The sequence below is a fragment of the Rhinoderma darwinii genome, chromosome 10 (genome assembly GCF_050947455.1).
Source record: "Rhinoderma darwinii isolate aRhiDar2 chromosome 10, aRhiDar2.hap1, whole genome shotgun sequence".
Classification (NCBI taxonomy): Eukaryota; Metazoa; Chordata; class Amphibia; order Anura; family Rhinodermatidae; genus Rhinoderma; species Rhinoderma darwinii.
The window spans coordinates 104976706-104993065 of NC_134696.1; the positions used below are offsets into that span (position 1 = coordinate 104976706).

Consider the following 16360-nt stretch of genomic DNA (forward strand, 5'->3'; position numbering starts at 1 on the left):
AATGTGCGTGCGTTTGTCATATAATGTATAGTGTGCACACACACTCATTGCGGATTATACAAGAAACACTCATAATGTAAATAAGAGCAAATAAAAATATATACAGTGTGCAAATTCATCCTGTAATATATAATGACCACTTGTAATATAAAAAGGGGCACTTTGATAATATACAGACCATAATACATATCCTCGGCACACTGACCATATAATACACTGTAAACACCTCATAATATACAGGGAGCACAGTCCTCGAAACATATACTCTGTGCACATTCATTCTGTAATACTATGCACACTCCTATAATATATAAACACTGTCATTATATAATGCACTGGCGGCCACACTCATATAGAGTGTGAACACATCACATTATACCTAGTATGCACACCCATCATATAATATATAGAGCCAACTTAATTTTCAAAGAGCACACTCAACCTATAACATTTATGTGCATGCCTTCATCATGTAATAAACAACATTTCTGTATGGATAAAAAAAAGTGCATTTAATAATACTTCTTTATTCTATATGCCGTATACTTCCTTATAATGTAAAGGCAAAACACTTCTATAACATCCTATGAGAACAGGTATCATGTAATATACTGGAAACAAACACATGGAAGCACACACTCATAATCTTCAGACAGAATACACTCATATTGTGCATAAGTGAACACATTTATCCCATAATACACAGTGTGCACATTCCTAATGTATGGGGTAGCTCACTTGTTATGTATACTCATCCCACAATATAAGGTGAACACCATCATATAATAGTGTGCACATTCATAATATGCATTGTATAATCCTGTAATATTAAGTGAACACACTCATCCTAGAATATACAGTGAAAACACTCATAATATACAAAGGGGGCACATTCATCTAAAATACAGTGTATATTATCCTCTAGGGTATAGTGACCACACTCATATACAGGGGAGCACTTACACTAAGGAGCACAATCATCCTTTAATATACTACACTCATAATATACAGTGTGAAAATCATAATATACATATAATATACAGTGTGTATCATCCTATAGTATACAGTGAACACACATAATATACAGGGGAGCATTTTAATATAATATACAGTGTGCACCATCCTATAGTATACAGTGAACACACTCATAATATACAGGGGAGCACTTTAATATAATATACAGTGTGCACTATCCTATAGTATACAGTGAGCACACTCGTAATATACAGTGTGCACACTCATCATACACATCCTATATTATACAGTGTGCCCACATATATAGGAGCGCACAAATACATCTCCACACCACCAGGGTATTGAAGTGTCAGTTCTGCGGCCACACATGGTAAAGGCACGGGCTTGTATATATAGATAACATTACTGCAGCCGTAGTGCGGCCCCTGCGCTCACCTGAGGGAACCGAACTCCGATCACAATGTCCGTCTTTCAGCAGCCGGTCCCGGATCTCCCAGCTGAACATCCCCGGATTCTCCCGCTTGTATTCCTCGATCTTCTTCTCAACATCGGGAGTGGCCACCTGCTTTAATGGTCAACACATGGGGGGCAGCATGTCAGTATGGACGTGGACATAGGCTTCATATGTAAAATGTATGTGAGGTGATCTCTATACACTATCATAAATGGATACTATGCATTACTATGTATGATGTACAATGATTCCATGTCGATGGCACATTGATACAAATATTCGCTTCACTCTGGGACACTCACCCTGGGCTTACTGCCCCCGATGGCCCCGGGCCGGATGGAGCCAGTCTCCTGGTATCTGCACAGGATTTTGGACACGCAGCCGTGGGAGACCCGGAGCTGCCTGGAGATGACACAGGGTCGGATGCCGTGGTGGGCCATCTCCACTATCTTGTGTCTAATGTGGTTGGGCAAGGGTCTGCCATTGATGAAAACTCCCCCGAGCTGGTTCACTCGACCTTGTCCTAGAGGAGTGGACACTGAGGAAGAGAAGAGATGAAAACACCAACTTATCACTGCTGGAGCAACCCTATACATTATGTACATATATACTACATATTGCCCCACTCTCCTACTGTACAATGTGACAACCTGGGACTCCTATATGGATTGTACACATATAACTCATACTGGTATGGCTCTTATACTATCCTATACTAATACACTACACATTGATTGCTACCTGTGAATAGATTTTTAAGAGCACTGCACACAGATAGAATATTTCCCTATAATTATTACACTGTTCAACACCCTGAACGCACAGACTCGATGTACTGAACCATTTGACATAAATCAATCCGACGTTGCTCAATATTCTGCGCAAACCGGCAATATGAATGTATAGTTCCTGATTATATAGATATCCTACATATAGGCACGCTGCTAGTCTTGTATAATGGTATATTACATCTCCATACATTGGATGAACTGATCACACCGGGGAATATTATAGAAATACTTCTCTCTACTCCTATATGTAATGCGGAAACGACACTCATCCCTTAAATACTGCTCACTGTGTGGACACATTATTACATATGATCACGGCAGTTCGTATATTAATGCTAAATATAACACACACTGCACAATACCTGGAATATTAATGTTAATAATACCTACATATTACTGCCGGGAATGCTGCTAATAACTGCATGAAATATTCGCTTCCATACCGGCTGATATAAATTCTACACACAGAATAGAATAGTCTACTATATAGATATATATAAATATGTATAATATTGCTAATATTCGTGTGCACAGAATACATGTCTAGCATGTCACTGCTGGAATATTCATCCACTGTATTGCACACTGCTGATATATATCTGTATATATTATATATTACATATTTCCGTACATACATATTACATATATATTATATTTTCCTGAACATATTGTATATATTACATATTCCTGTAGACAGTGTACAAGTCTAGAATAATACTGGAATATTCTTCTACTGTATTACTCACTGCTGATATTCCTGTACATAATATATATATATTACATTTATTACACCCTGCATCATTATAGAAAATCCATGGCTCAAATTTTATGTTTATTAAAGAATATAAACAACTATGTTGCGGGTGTTCCTCAGAAATCCTAGGTCACTATATATATACATATATATATATATATATATATATATATATGTGTGTGTGTGTGTAATAAATATATATATATATATATATATATATATATATATATAAATATATATAGTTACGGTGATCCTATAGTTTCCTACTATTATTTATAAACTGCTGAAAACATGAAGAAGTAGATATTTATAAAGCGATTATAATATAAAGATGTGTGGAGGAGAGGTGAAATATCCCAGGTCTCTACTCTATACATGGGGGGCTCCTCATATTTTCTAAACGGATCGAAACAACTACGCCGCATCAGCGCGATTTTCTGCTGGTGCTATAAAGAGCTGCTGGGCCCTGATAATCCGGCAGAGAGATCGGCAATTTGTTTAATATCGTGTCATTCAGATGGAGCAGATTAGGGCGATTTTCCGGCCCGGGAGCTGCATAATTTAGCGCGCCTGGGAGGACGCAGATATTTGGAGATTTAATGACAATCATGCGCTGCTAATTCCCCGGTCACTTGGCTCCTACACTCTGGAGCGGTGATTACAGATAAGGGGCCACTCCGAGGGCCCATCACACAGTTAAGTGGCCCCAAGAAGCCGCGCTCATTATTCGCAGTCATGTTGAGCAAACATAGCTCTAATCCGTTGATCTGTCTCTTTGCGCCTGTTTTCCTTTCATTCAGCTCTCCAGTAAATCCCCGCGGATTGTGTGTTTTGCTGTTTTCGTGGCTTTTCACAGTTTTATTGCGGCCACTTGATCACGGAATAGATGGAAATGGATTTGGAGAAGTGCGAGCGCAGAGGGCGCATTAGATGCGCAACCCTGAGCGCACAACACACAGTCACACACTGACAGCCGCTCTCTACTGACAGCTGCCAGGCCGGTAATTAACGGCGAAACTGGACTCAAGTCACATTCACCGGCAACACATCTCAGAACCAGCGGCGGCGATAACAGCCAGAAAGTTACAGAAACCAAAGGAAGCGGCTCCCTAGCTCCACAAGGATCTAAATAACAGCTGCCAGTGACAGCAAAAATAACCAAAAATACGCGAAGACCTAAAAAGAATTCATATATAATATATACATATAATGTGGCTGGTTTCAATCTGTGTACAGCGCTGTGGAAAATGTTGGCGCTATGTAAACAACGGAGAATTTTATATATATATATATATATATATATATATATATATATATATATATATATATATATATATATATATATATATATATATATATATAAATAAAAAAGTGTCTATATAGATATGGATACACACACACACACACACACACACACACACACACACACACATATATATAGTGTCTTTTTCCAGTGCTACAAAGAAGAAATATAAACAGAGAGGAAATATAAAGCAAGGACGTATGTGCACAGGAAATAACACCAAATCCATATTCCTCTCTGTATTACATGATGTGTAATGATTATATTATTTTCTTCCTACTACTTGTTCTATGAATGACAAGCAGGCAGAGTCCTTACCTTCCAGGGGGAATCCTGTCCGGGGGTAATTCTGTCCTGGGGCCGGCCGCATCATTCTTGGGAAAGTGCCAGGCAGGGCTGCCATACGCTGTTGGTCAGCTGAAAAAGACACCTTGTTTTCAGTGGTGTCCACTTAATGCCCAGGGAAATATCGAGTCTGTGGAGCTGCTGCAGGAATGCGCCTGGCTGGGTGCAACCCCCAGGTCTCTGGTGTAAAAGTTACTAAAACGCACAAACACACAGTGTGCCCAGAGGTCTCCAGAAAGTTGGGAAGAAGGCAGAAGTGTGAGTAGGAGCCTGAGCACTGGAGCGGGAATACTGGGGTCTTGTGCTTGGTTTCTGGTGAGGTGCAGGGTGTTTGGGGGGGGCACAGAATGTCAGCTGAGAGCTTTGCAAGTTGTTAAAGTGGCCACAAGTTTGGCGCACTGTGGAGGAGGAGAGGCTGTGATCACTGATAGGCTCTTCTCTGGTTCTTTTATTCATGAAGAAGGATGGGGCAGTGGACGGGGCTGCTGGACCAATGGCAGGCAGAAAGCACAATGCACAGACAGGGAGGATTGTCACTACTTTATACCCGGCCTCGTTCTCACTCAGATATCAGAAGGGGGGTACGGGGGACGGACATTTATGTTTTATTTTTTTTTAACAGTTACTTAAATTGTGTCCAGTAGTTGCGGGGGGGGGGGGCATGGGGGGATTGTAAATCATAATACATTTCTATGATGACTGAGAGGTGCTGCTGATGCTCTACTCTCCTGCCCCCCCCCCCCCCCAGGTACAACGACCTTTCCTTATTTATCGGGGCGCAATCTCCACCAGCCCAGTGCCCATCTCTGGCCCTCATGCTATGAATATATGAAGTTTGTTTAGACTTGTTTTGGATTGTGCACCAGGCACTTCTGCTGCCAGTTTTTATTCTTTGCATAGTTTATCTGGCTGCCCCTAATCCTGGCACACTCATACCTGTCTAATGCCATCTTGTGTAGAGCTCCAGGTGCAGACACTGGGCAGTCACAGGACAATGGCTGCGTCTGGGAGGACAGGGGGTGCACATTTTGGGGGTGAGCAGTGCTGAAATCCTTCTCAGCAGGGGATGACGCCAAACTCACAATCAATGTTTTCATATGTAAAATCGGGGGTTCTTAATATTCAGAGGAAACTTTTCATTCTGTCCTGGATTATTTCTACATTGTCACCCGGCTCCCCAGATCACTGACGATTCCAAAGAATATCTAGATGTGAGAAATAGATACAAAGAGCAGAGGAGAGAAAGAAGCTTGTGGGATCTCACGTACAATGTACTATAAAGAATACATAGGAGTGCATTTCCCATATAGAGAGAACTCGTATACATTGTACATTTTATAGGCGATATATTGTAGCAAATATAAGACCATAGTATTCACATAGATACTTTTAGATTGTAGAATTCGTTGTGGAGTCCTTACTATAGGGGCAGAGATTGGCACACTGATCACCTATGTGCTGCTGTTAACATGTAGACAGTGAAGACTCCGAATCGTATCTGTTTTAAGTTATTTTAGCGGGTCCGCAGCTCAATCATCTTCTCCACCATGAACTGCAGACCCTGTTATACTATCCCGGACCCCCCTGTGCCCAGCTCTCAGGCTGCATCCAACAAGTGTAATGTTATGCGCAGTATTCATTATTAATAATCAGGGGCCCATGAATGCCCCCATTAATCTCAGCCCACAGCCTGTGCTTTTAATTTCTCCCTGTAATTTGGGGCTTGTGCTGTGGCTGCAGAGACTTGTCAGCTCCCCGGGATCTCTTTGCAGCCACGACAGGCGTGCACTGATGTCCTGGTGGAGAGCAATTTCACAAATCATCTTTCCAACAATTAAACAGTGTGGAGGGGTGAAATGGCGATTTCACATGTAGATGTGGGGGTTACCTGCCTGGGAGGACTGGGGCAGCCTTCCCTGCCGCTCACTGCACTGTGTCCTGGGAGGATGGCCCTTATACCTCGCACCTCCATTATGTGTATACGGTAGGTGGCCGCTGCTTTTCATTTACCCTCACATGGTCATCAATTAATTTTAGCGACAATTGTTTACAATGCAACTTAAATTAACGGGATCGGCAACTGCAGAATAGCGGCTGACACAACCCGACCATTATGGGGTTAAAGTATATCGAATTAACCCTGTTATTGTCCTGTATTTCCTGCCATTAAGGTTCTTCATGGAAATCGATTCGTGCGATCATAATTTTATTACAGAATATAACATTAGATTAGAGGATTTTATTGCTGTTTATGTCATATACGAATGTTGTGTGAAAAGTAGCTCCAAAGTGACCGGCAATTTACTGAAGTATATGATAGAAGGGAACTAGTATTATATATAAGAATCATTTATCTCACACTATTATTATTATTATTATTATTATTATTATTATTTATCTATTTATTTGCACACAATTCTGGATATTACTAAAGGGACAGAGAATCGGAACAAACATGAAATGAAGCCTTCTCTGTATATTTGTATCCTCTGTCTTCATATAATATCGTCAGCTCTGGCAAGCAGTGTCACATTGTAGCCTCTCATTAGAGCAGTTATTACAGCAGGCAGATTGCTCTTGTCACTTCATATATAATGCCACAGACATCAGCAGAATAAGGAGACAAAATAATAAAGCCAAAGAAATAACGAAATGAAAGGACCCCATTACAGGAAGATGTAGGTAATAGGCACCTGTACATTGTGGAGTCAGAGGCTGTATAGGTTAATTCTGGGAGATGTGCTGTATATATTATGTACATTTCAGGACCCTCCCTGTCTCATCATCATTATCATGCCAGCAGACCAGCCAGTGATGCTTTTAATTTGTGTGTAATGAGAATTAATTTATGTTCACAGGGATCCTCTCCAGGGAAAGCAGGCAGAAAACAATCATAAGTGAAAGCCTCCTCTGTGTCTGAGCTCTGCCTCTGAAGGTGGACAAAGGACCAGAGGTGTCCCCCCCCCCCATGTATAACTGCTGCTCCAGGGTCTGCTCCTTCCCCTTTCATTACACCAATGACCTTATGAAGGCTACTGATCAGATCAGATTAGCGTAAACTAACCTGGCCATAAACGCACAGATAACGGCTCGTCCACGCTAGCGTTATTGCTAGATCATTTCCTTCTTCAAATTTTTTGACATTTTTTTTTCGTAAAGCTGATCTAAATTACTTCTGTTTACATCCGCGTTAGAGGCTTCATTGAGAGCCTTCGTCGCAGATTCCGTCATGATTTCTTGGACAAAATACCGCAGCACATAGCGCTATTTAGTCTGGCAAAACGACTGAAACATGATGGAAACCAGACGGAACCCATTGACTTTTATGACGGATCCAGTGCTTACGTTATTTTCGTTATTCTGTTCCTATGCCAAAAGGAATAATAGAAATACGCAGAAATACGGAGCCTTAAAAACTGATTAATGTAATCGTCTTTCTGAATCAGATTTTCATCCATTTTTTTTTCATCCTGTGAAAAATGCATCTTGACTGAATTGATGCAGATGAATATCGTTTTTATATCAACTTCTGAAGTTTTGTATCAACTTTGTATCACATTTGAACTAAATTATTTTCTTAACGTTATTTAATGTTTTTTTTTATCCAAAACAAATCTGAAAGATAAACACAACTTTATTCAACCAGTACAAAAAAAATGAAAACTGTATCGGCACGTTTGTGTATATATTTTGATTATTTAACCTGCATCAGAACACCGGAGGATGTGTGTCCTTTCTCAGTGTTCTCATAATGAAGAAATCTGAGATTGTTTGTCTAATCAAAGTCCTATAGTTGTGCCTGTGACCACATTGAGACATGGTGATGACACCAGGCGGCCATTTGTCCTCTGCATGTAGCAGATGAAGGCTTTGTTCACACTTGCAGTTTTTGCAGCTTTTTTTTCTTACTAATAAAAAAAAGATTTCAAGATGGATCCTATCAGTCTTCATCTATTTCATCATGATCTGTTTTACAGGAATCGTCTGGATCAGTTTTTTTTAATTGGCGATGAATTGAGATTCTGATGTTGGGTTATGTAAATTTGTAATCCGATTTTCAACAAGTTTAGAGGAAAAATGTTTGCCGCCGACCTAAGAACCTCCTAAGAGACTTTAGAGTTGTCTGGAGGGTACGTGCACTTATTAGGGTCAATCTGATTGGTATAACAAGATCTAGAATGGGCCTCGCTCTCTGTAGCTATTCTAAATATTTTTCTTCAATGGAAAGTAAGTTCTTCAAATGAATCACATTGTGAGGAAACTCCATGACAGAAGAAGAGCTTACATGTTTCCAGGTGGGTGAACCCAAATGACCAGTGTATGATGGCACCATAACCCACACCTAGAAAGCCACAACCAACAATTCTTCCTCTAATGGATATTTGTTCACTGTCCATTTGCCCCAGCGTTTTCTGGCACCTCTCAATGCTGGAAACAGGGATCCAACAAGCCACAATTCAGCTTTTTCGATTCTGTTGATTCCCCCTTAAGATAAGCGTCACCAGAGATGTTTGGCAGCCACCTAACCTCGATTAAAATTGACACATGTGCCTAGGATGCTTCACTACTGCACCAGTAACAGAAAAGCAGTAAAAATACGTGTTATGCAATGCATGTAATTTTAACAGGGTTTTATAAAATAAACCGTGTAAACAAAAAACCTACATGTTCATCATCCCTTTAACATGTGAAGATAAATTGGAAAAGGCGAGCGCCAAATCGATGATATGGCGAGTCATTAACGTCAGAAAGACATGCATTTATATGTATAGTAACAGTAATTGTACGGTTTTTCTTATCTTTGATCGCTTTTGACATCCTTTCCTCTTGTATCGTCTGATACTGACTAGCAGGAGCCTGTTCACACGAGGAGATATAACGCCAAAAAACATCATCATTTTTATGTCAATATAAAATATTTACTCAAAGACAATGAAACAATTTCTGCTTCATTTAGAGGGATCACTCATAAATTGATGTGAAGATCCTCTCTATTTCAGGTAATATTTCAGTATGTTTGATAATTGGATAAAATGCTATAAAGTGTTAGTTTTATGCATAATACAGAGATTTTATGCGGCAAAATGATTTTCCAGTGAACAATATTTCTGGTAATAGCAGCTTCATAGCACTTAGGAAACTATCACTAAATAACTATTTCTGGCTGCGATGTAAACATCATCACACATTTGCTTAGACTTTGACTTGAATCTAATATTGTCATATAATCCGTTCTCTGCCTATGGGTTTTGCTAACATTTTTCCTGATCTGAAGGTTTTTACAGGAAATCAAATGTACAGGAATTTCAGATGTAAATTGCTCTTTCTATTGTTACTTTTAAACTATTGGGGAATAATAATTCCGTGTGGAGGGGGGGGGGGCTGTGCAGACCTCTCTGCACTCCGCATTGGGTTGCTTTGCCACAGGGCTGAAAGAGCTATTGGTGCATTGACTTTACAGGTGTAAAATGGTCTTCTTTTATCATAGTATAATGACTGTCACTATATAATTCCATTCTCCGGATTTCAGAGTCCCTGTGAACCCAATTCTCCAAACCTCTATTAATTCCATCACCATAAAAAAAGAAATCCCCTCAATTCTTCCTCTAACAGCTGTTAAAAAGGATCACAAGTGCAACTCAAAGAGATTTCTGTGGTTTTTTTTTCTTTTGCATGCGGCTGTATTAAAATACCAAGACGATATGGATTATATGTCCCTTAGAACACATCTATTCTTTTCTTCACATATTTCAATTCTTTAACATGAAGCTCCACTTTAAGGAAACATTGCAGAAAATATTTCTATATAAAGTGGAATTATTTCTATTTGCTACGGAATTAAACCACATTTACTGCAGAATTCCACATCATTTCCTTGAGCATCTGTCAGCAGATTCAATTTTACAACAGTCTGTAGTCTGCAATCTAATGGTGGAGAAATGTTGGTATTTCCTTGGCAACCCTGCAGTTGATATGAGTCACACTAGAGGCAACAGGAGCGATTCTGATAATACGATTATAATATGGGGTACCAGGGGTGGTTGCCATCTTTATATCTATATTGATTCTCTGTTTTATATAATCTGTTTGGGTATGTGGACGAACCTCGGAGTCTTTCGGTAGAGTTTAGAACAGCAACTGTCCCTTCATCTTCTATACGGTTGTTTTACAGCAGCGTACATATATAATGCAAGCACAATAATGAGCCATAGAAATAAGAGCAGCCTTCATCAGTTTCCTGTAGCCTTATTGCTGGAGCTCACTTTCATTGGTGGGATAAATGTGTATTGAGATGAAAGGAGCCCCCAGTTCTGTATTGGTGAATGTGGCAGGCTGCCTCTGTGTCACTGTACGGCCGCTGACAGCTGATTAACTAGTGATGACTCTCAAAAGGTTTCTTTACATATATTAGAGTCGGCTTTGGAAAGTTGAGCTAACCCCCCCCCCCCCCCTGGTCCTACACTGGTTTGGTGGAGGAGTGAGAGCCATAGAATAGAGGCTTGGTGTTGTCTCTCTCGGAGCCACAGACCCCTCCTAGCTGTAGTTCCACTTTAAGATTATTTTTCTTGTCCAAATGAGGTTATTACAGAAGTATCCGAGCCCTGCCAGGACTTGTTGGCACTGGAACCAAGAGTAAACAAAGGCCTTCTTTGGGCAGTACAAGGAAAGGATCACCAGGCACTCTGCCCTATGTGGCAGCTTTTTTCCAGCCATGTCTGCAGAATAACAGCTTCATCTTCTGTCTCTACAGGATTGCCCCCACCCTCTTGTGCTGCTTATTCATCCAGCTTTATGGGTGTAAAAACATGAGATTCCAGGAAACAAACTCATCATATAGAAATATAGAAAAACGGGCAATATATGGAACGAGTCATTATCTAAGCAATTGTGTCTAAGGGGTTGTCTAAAATCATGTCCCAGAATTAATATGGTCATTTTCAGATCACAGTTCCTTATTTTTTTCCAGCATTTAAAAGAGCAATTACACCTGAATGTGTTAGTGCAAATAATGGACAGGAAAGGTAACCTACGCTGTTAAAGGGGTCATCCAGTCTTATGTAAATAAAGTTTATTCATTGTGTATTTAAGATACTTTGTCAATTCTTCATTCATTTTAAAATTTCTGCTTGCCGTCAGTGAATTGTAAGGATCTTGTTTACATTAGGAGGCAGACAGTCTCTATAGACCTAAGGGCATGTTCAGATGTGGCAGATTTGCTGCAGAGTTCTGTTTCGGTCAGGCCGCAGCGGAAATCCGCAGCAGACTTTCTTTTTTTCTTTGATTTCTATAGCTTTTTAGGAAATGCAAACGTTGCGGAAAAAAAACAGTGCAGAAAATGCGTAATTTACAGCATATTTTCACTGCGGATTTCAGCCCATGCAATGCAGAGCCTGAAACCTGTGGCAAATCTGCTGCTAAATATGAAGATTGTGGCGCACTTCCGTCACGCGTGTTGCCCACGAAATTGGCCGCCAAATCCACAGTGGAATTTGGTCGCCCTGTCTGAACATTCTCACACAACTGACTGGCTCGGTACAATGTATCAATGCAGTCAAACGTATGTGAACTTAATACATCAGCAGCGTAATTCCCTCTTCTGTACTGGACTATAGACTGTCACACCGTGTTTGTCACTTTTTAAAAGACATCGTAATAAAACAAATAAATGCAGTGTATATATATATGTGTGTTAGCAGAGTTACCCGATGCTGACAGAGATGAGATGAGCAGTATAGCATCCCGTGTCATCACTGCACGCAGGGAACACAGACTGACATAAAACAGCACCTGAACTGACGGCTCCTGCTGCTTATTACTGGGAAGCAGCATATCCAATAACTATATACAATTTACTAATATAATCAGTAAAGAGACTCCAAAAGTATAAATAAAAGTACAGTAAAATTACTTTAATCTAAGGGTATGTGCACACACACTAATTACGTCCGTAATTTATGGACGTATTTCGGCCGCAAGTTCCGGACCGAACACAGTGCAGGGAGCCGGGCTCCTAGCATCATACTTATGTACGACGCTAGGAGTCCTTGCCTCGCTGCCGGACAACTGTCCCGTACTGTAATCATGTTTTCAGTGCGGGACAGTTGTCCTGCAGCGTGGCAGGGACTCCTAGCATCGTACATAAGTATGATGCTAGGAGCCCGGCTCCCTGCACTGAGTTCGGTCCGGTACTTGCGGCCGAAATACGTCCGTATATTACGGACGTAATTAGTGTGTGTGCACATACCCTAATAATCCAGAAAGTTTTAGGGCACATTCACACGTGGCGGAATTGCTGTTGAATTCCGCTGTGGACAGGCCGCAGTGGAATTCTGCAGCAGCCGTTTTTTTTATTTCTTTCTATACATTTTTAGGAAAGTTAGTTCAGACGTTGCAGAAAATAATTTTGCGGAAATCAGGCTGCGGTGCAGAATTTCCCCTCCGCAGCAGCTCATGACATTTACGGAGAACAAGCAGAATTTCACTGCGGATTTCAGCCTTTGCAATTCAAAAACTAAAATCTGTGGCACGTCCGCTGTGATATCTGCAACGTCTGAATTACCTGTCAAATATGCAAATATTGCTGCAGATTCATTGCGTAATTGGCTTAAATCTGCAGCAACATTTGCAGCAGAAAAATTCCACCACGTGTGAACATGGCCTTATAATCGGCGCTGATTCCCAGCACAGAACTGCAATATAATGTGGAACGTCACAATCCAAGAATCAGGAGACGGAGCAGAAAAAAATCCGTCAGATTTAAGAAACAAAGTGACCACAGCAGGTTGTGAGGCGACATTTTACTGCGGGTTCCTGATCAGGTTCTCTACCCATAGACGTGAGGCTTTGAGAATTTTATGTGCCTGCCTGATAATCCAATGGCACTATGTAGGAAATTTACTGTATACTGTAAGTGGAGCCTATGGGTTTGCTTTGTATGGTGTGGGATTTTACAGGTGAATATACTGTTGAATAATTGGTGTATGTATGACTGTGTCTGCGATAATGAAGGCAAGTGAGACAGCGAGAGTCAAAATGTCACATTTCAGTGCAGTAAGTCAGAATTTCGTTTTTATCGTCCACTGGGTTTTATAATCTAAATAATATTTACTAAGTTAAATGTGCCAGGATAATGGCTCAATTAGCGCTACAAAACTGGCATACGTGCCTTGCGACAGACTTATTATATGTTTTAAGCACATTTTGTGCCTCACTAGACAGTTTTAAGTTGAGAAAAGGGGCGTGGCTTAGTGTCGTAAGGAAGAGCGTCTGACACGTCGAGAAAGACGCGCCAAATTTATCATGCAGCGCACGCCACTGTGAGAAATGTGGCACATCTGACTGACTGGTCCAGTTATAAGAGGTCTAAGTTTAAGAAGATGATAATCTGCCCCACAGTGTTCATCTTGTTAATATTCTAATAAGAAAGCATCAACATAAAAAATGTGTCTATCACGATAAAAATAATGGAATATCTTACTATAGTATAAGAGGTGTGGACGCTGCACCAGTAAACGGCAGATTATATGGTAATAGAGATGTTATGTGTTTTGGGTGGAGTTCTCCATTAACTCCATTAGGAAAGTGATTGCAAAAATGTTTGCTGTGGGTCACCCCACCTCACCATTCACACTGGGTTACATAAACGCCTCGTCCTCTGATCACGGCCTCCCATCTGACTGATGTATCTCTTATAATACATTTGTCGTTGGAAGCTGCGGGCAGCGCGACTCTCAACAACATACCTACATCTAGAATTTCGTGTTCCACATTCACATGCTTTATGCTATTAATACCTATCCCCTCAGAAGTGACTTTTAAGTCCAGAATTATGAGCGTGTTACACTAATTTCCATGTACCCTGCATGACAGCAGAGGAGAATAACATCAAACCTGCTACTCTTATGCATTAAGGGGGAAATACGGTAATTGGCTTTTTGCAGGATATAGATACACTTATATGATGTAGATTGATAGTGCAGATTCTTGGCTCTCACCTTAAATCCTCCTGCACCGTAAGGTGTTCATGTAAGACATAACACAGGCTGGGAAGTGTGCCCACAATCGGGTGGTATTCATACATACAGGGTTCAAGCAGAATATCTGTAGGGGAAGGGAAGATTTATAAGGGTGCAGTCACATGTGGAATACTTGCTTTGTATTTCCGCAGCACAAACATTCGCTGCAGAAAACGGTACAATATATGCCTATGGGAAAAAAATATTCCGCGTTGCAAGAAATAGAGAAATCTGTCTGAGCTGCAGAATACATTGTAGTTTTCCGCAGCATATGTTTACAATTCTGAAATACAAAGAAAGTACACCATGTGTGACTGCACCCTAAAAGGGGGTTCACAGGCTCCACCATGACCGGGGGCTCAACTTGTAGCAGTTGTGGAGTGTGAATTGGTAGAATTGTTCTCCAAAGGACACAAGACGTACAGACCGTACCATATCATACAGGCAGCAAATGCAGCTGCTATGAACCCCAAGTGAAGGGGCCACAGCTTAGACTAGCCCTCACCCCCATTTCTCTGAGCTGTGGAACCTGCCTGGGTTTCTCTATTTAAATTCACAGTGAAAGGGAAATGACCAGAGACTCTTCTGTCCTACAAGGAATGGGAGGGGGTGAGGGAATGTAACAATCACTGTCCTGTCCTGGGATGGTTGGGTGTGACAGCATGAACCATCACGGGGCGCTATCTTAATTCTTGCTCCGGGGCCCCCTCTGCTGTATGTTATCCTCTGGTACAAAGGTAATAACAATGTTTTAATGGGTATAACTTCCTAACAGAGGCAGATTTATTATTATTGTCTAAGGGTACAATCAGGTGTTGCAGTTAAAACCGCCTAAAAAAGACTGCATAAAAATAAAACGCACCAAGAAACACAACCGCATCAGAAAATGAACCAAATCGCTGTAAAAACACTTACAGTTTGTAGGTGCATTTTTTGTGACATTAAAATCCTTAAAACAAGACCCGGCAGGCAGAAAATGAGCCAAATTGATCACAGTGGTGCATGCTGAATGGCGCATCTTTCTAGACATGTCAGAAACCCTTTTTTCTTTCTTACGCCATCCCTTGCTTGGCTTACTGCAAACTAATATTTTAAGCCATGCCCCCATTTTAACTAAGCCACACCCCCATTTGGAGTAAGACATGTATGCCAGTTTGTGGGCGCAAATTGATTCAGAATTCTGGTTTACTTGGTAAATCTTCTTCTATGTGCTTTAAATCCTCATCATTTTAAAGATCTCTGCTTGCTTTCATTCAGAGGCTTTTTGATGCAATATATATATTAAACTGGGAATTAAAACTTTTTCCTACTGAAAATCAGCAGCACTACAATGTGTAGAAATTCTCGCACCGTTGTGTCTTGTGGTTCCTTTTTATTCTCATTGAAGCCAATAGAAGTAAAGCCCAGTAAGAACGAACGACCAGGGCCGGAGCTCGGCAGGGGCACCAAAAAAATTGCGCAATTTACAACCAGTGATTCATAAATCCTCATTTTTCAACACTCTGTGTGAATGCAGCTTTAGGGCACATTCAGACGTGGCAGAATTGCAGTGGAATTCTCCAGCGGCCGTTTTTTACATTTGTTTCAATACATTTTCTGGCAAGTTCAGAAATTGCGGAAAACTCGGCTGCGGGCCATAGGCTGCAGTGCAGAATTTTCCCTCCCAGCGTGCACTGTCTGTCACGGAGAAGAAGCGGAATTTCACTGCGTATTTCAGCCTTT

General features: G+C 40.8%; 1 protein-coding gene and 1 long non-coding RNA gene across 14 annotated transcripts in view; one reads left to right on the plus strand and one right to left on the minus strand.

Annotated features, from left to right (window-relative positions):
• Window positions 1–5100, minus strand: part of PAX7 (paired box 7) — an 80288-nt gene extending 75188 nt beyond the window's left edge. For 2 of the 4 annotated variants that reach the window (XM_075840558.1, XM_075840556.1), the window contains exons 1-3: window positions 4596–5100; window positions 1732–1967; window positions 1411–1537 (exon numbers count right to left, since the gene is read on the minus strand). In XM_075840558.1, the coding sequence (XP_075696673.1) occupies window positions 1411–1537; window positions 1732–1967; window positions 4596–4680 (448 nt within the window). In that variant the 5' untranslated portion in view covers window positions 4681–5100. Of the gene's footprint in view, window positions 1–1410; window positions 1541–1731; window positions 1968–4595 lie in introns of all 4 variants that reach the window. The other 2 variants (XM_075840557.1, XM_075840555.1) reach the window with 1 other exon arrangement.
• The window catches only part of LOC142662344 (uncharacterized), a 528950-nt gene that overhangs the window by 83652 nt on the left and 428938 nt on the right, over window positions 1–16360 (plus strand). The window lies entirely within an intron of this gene.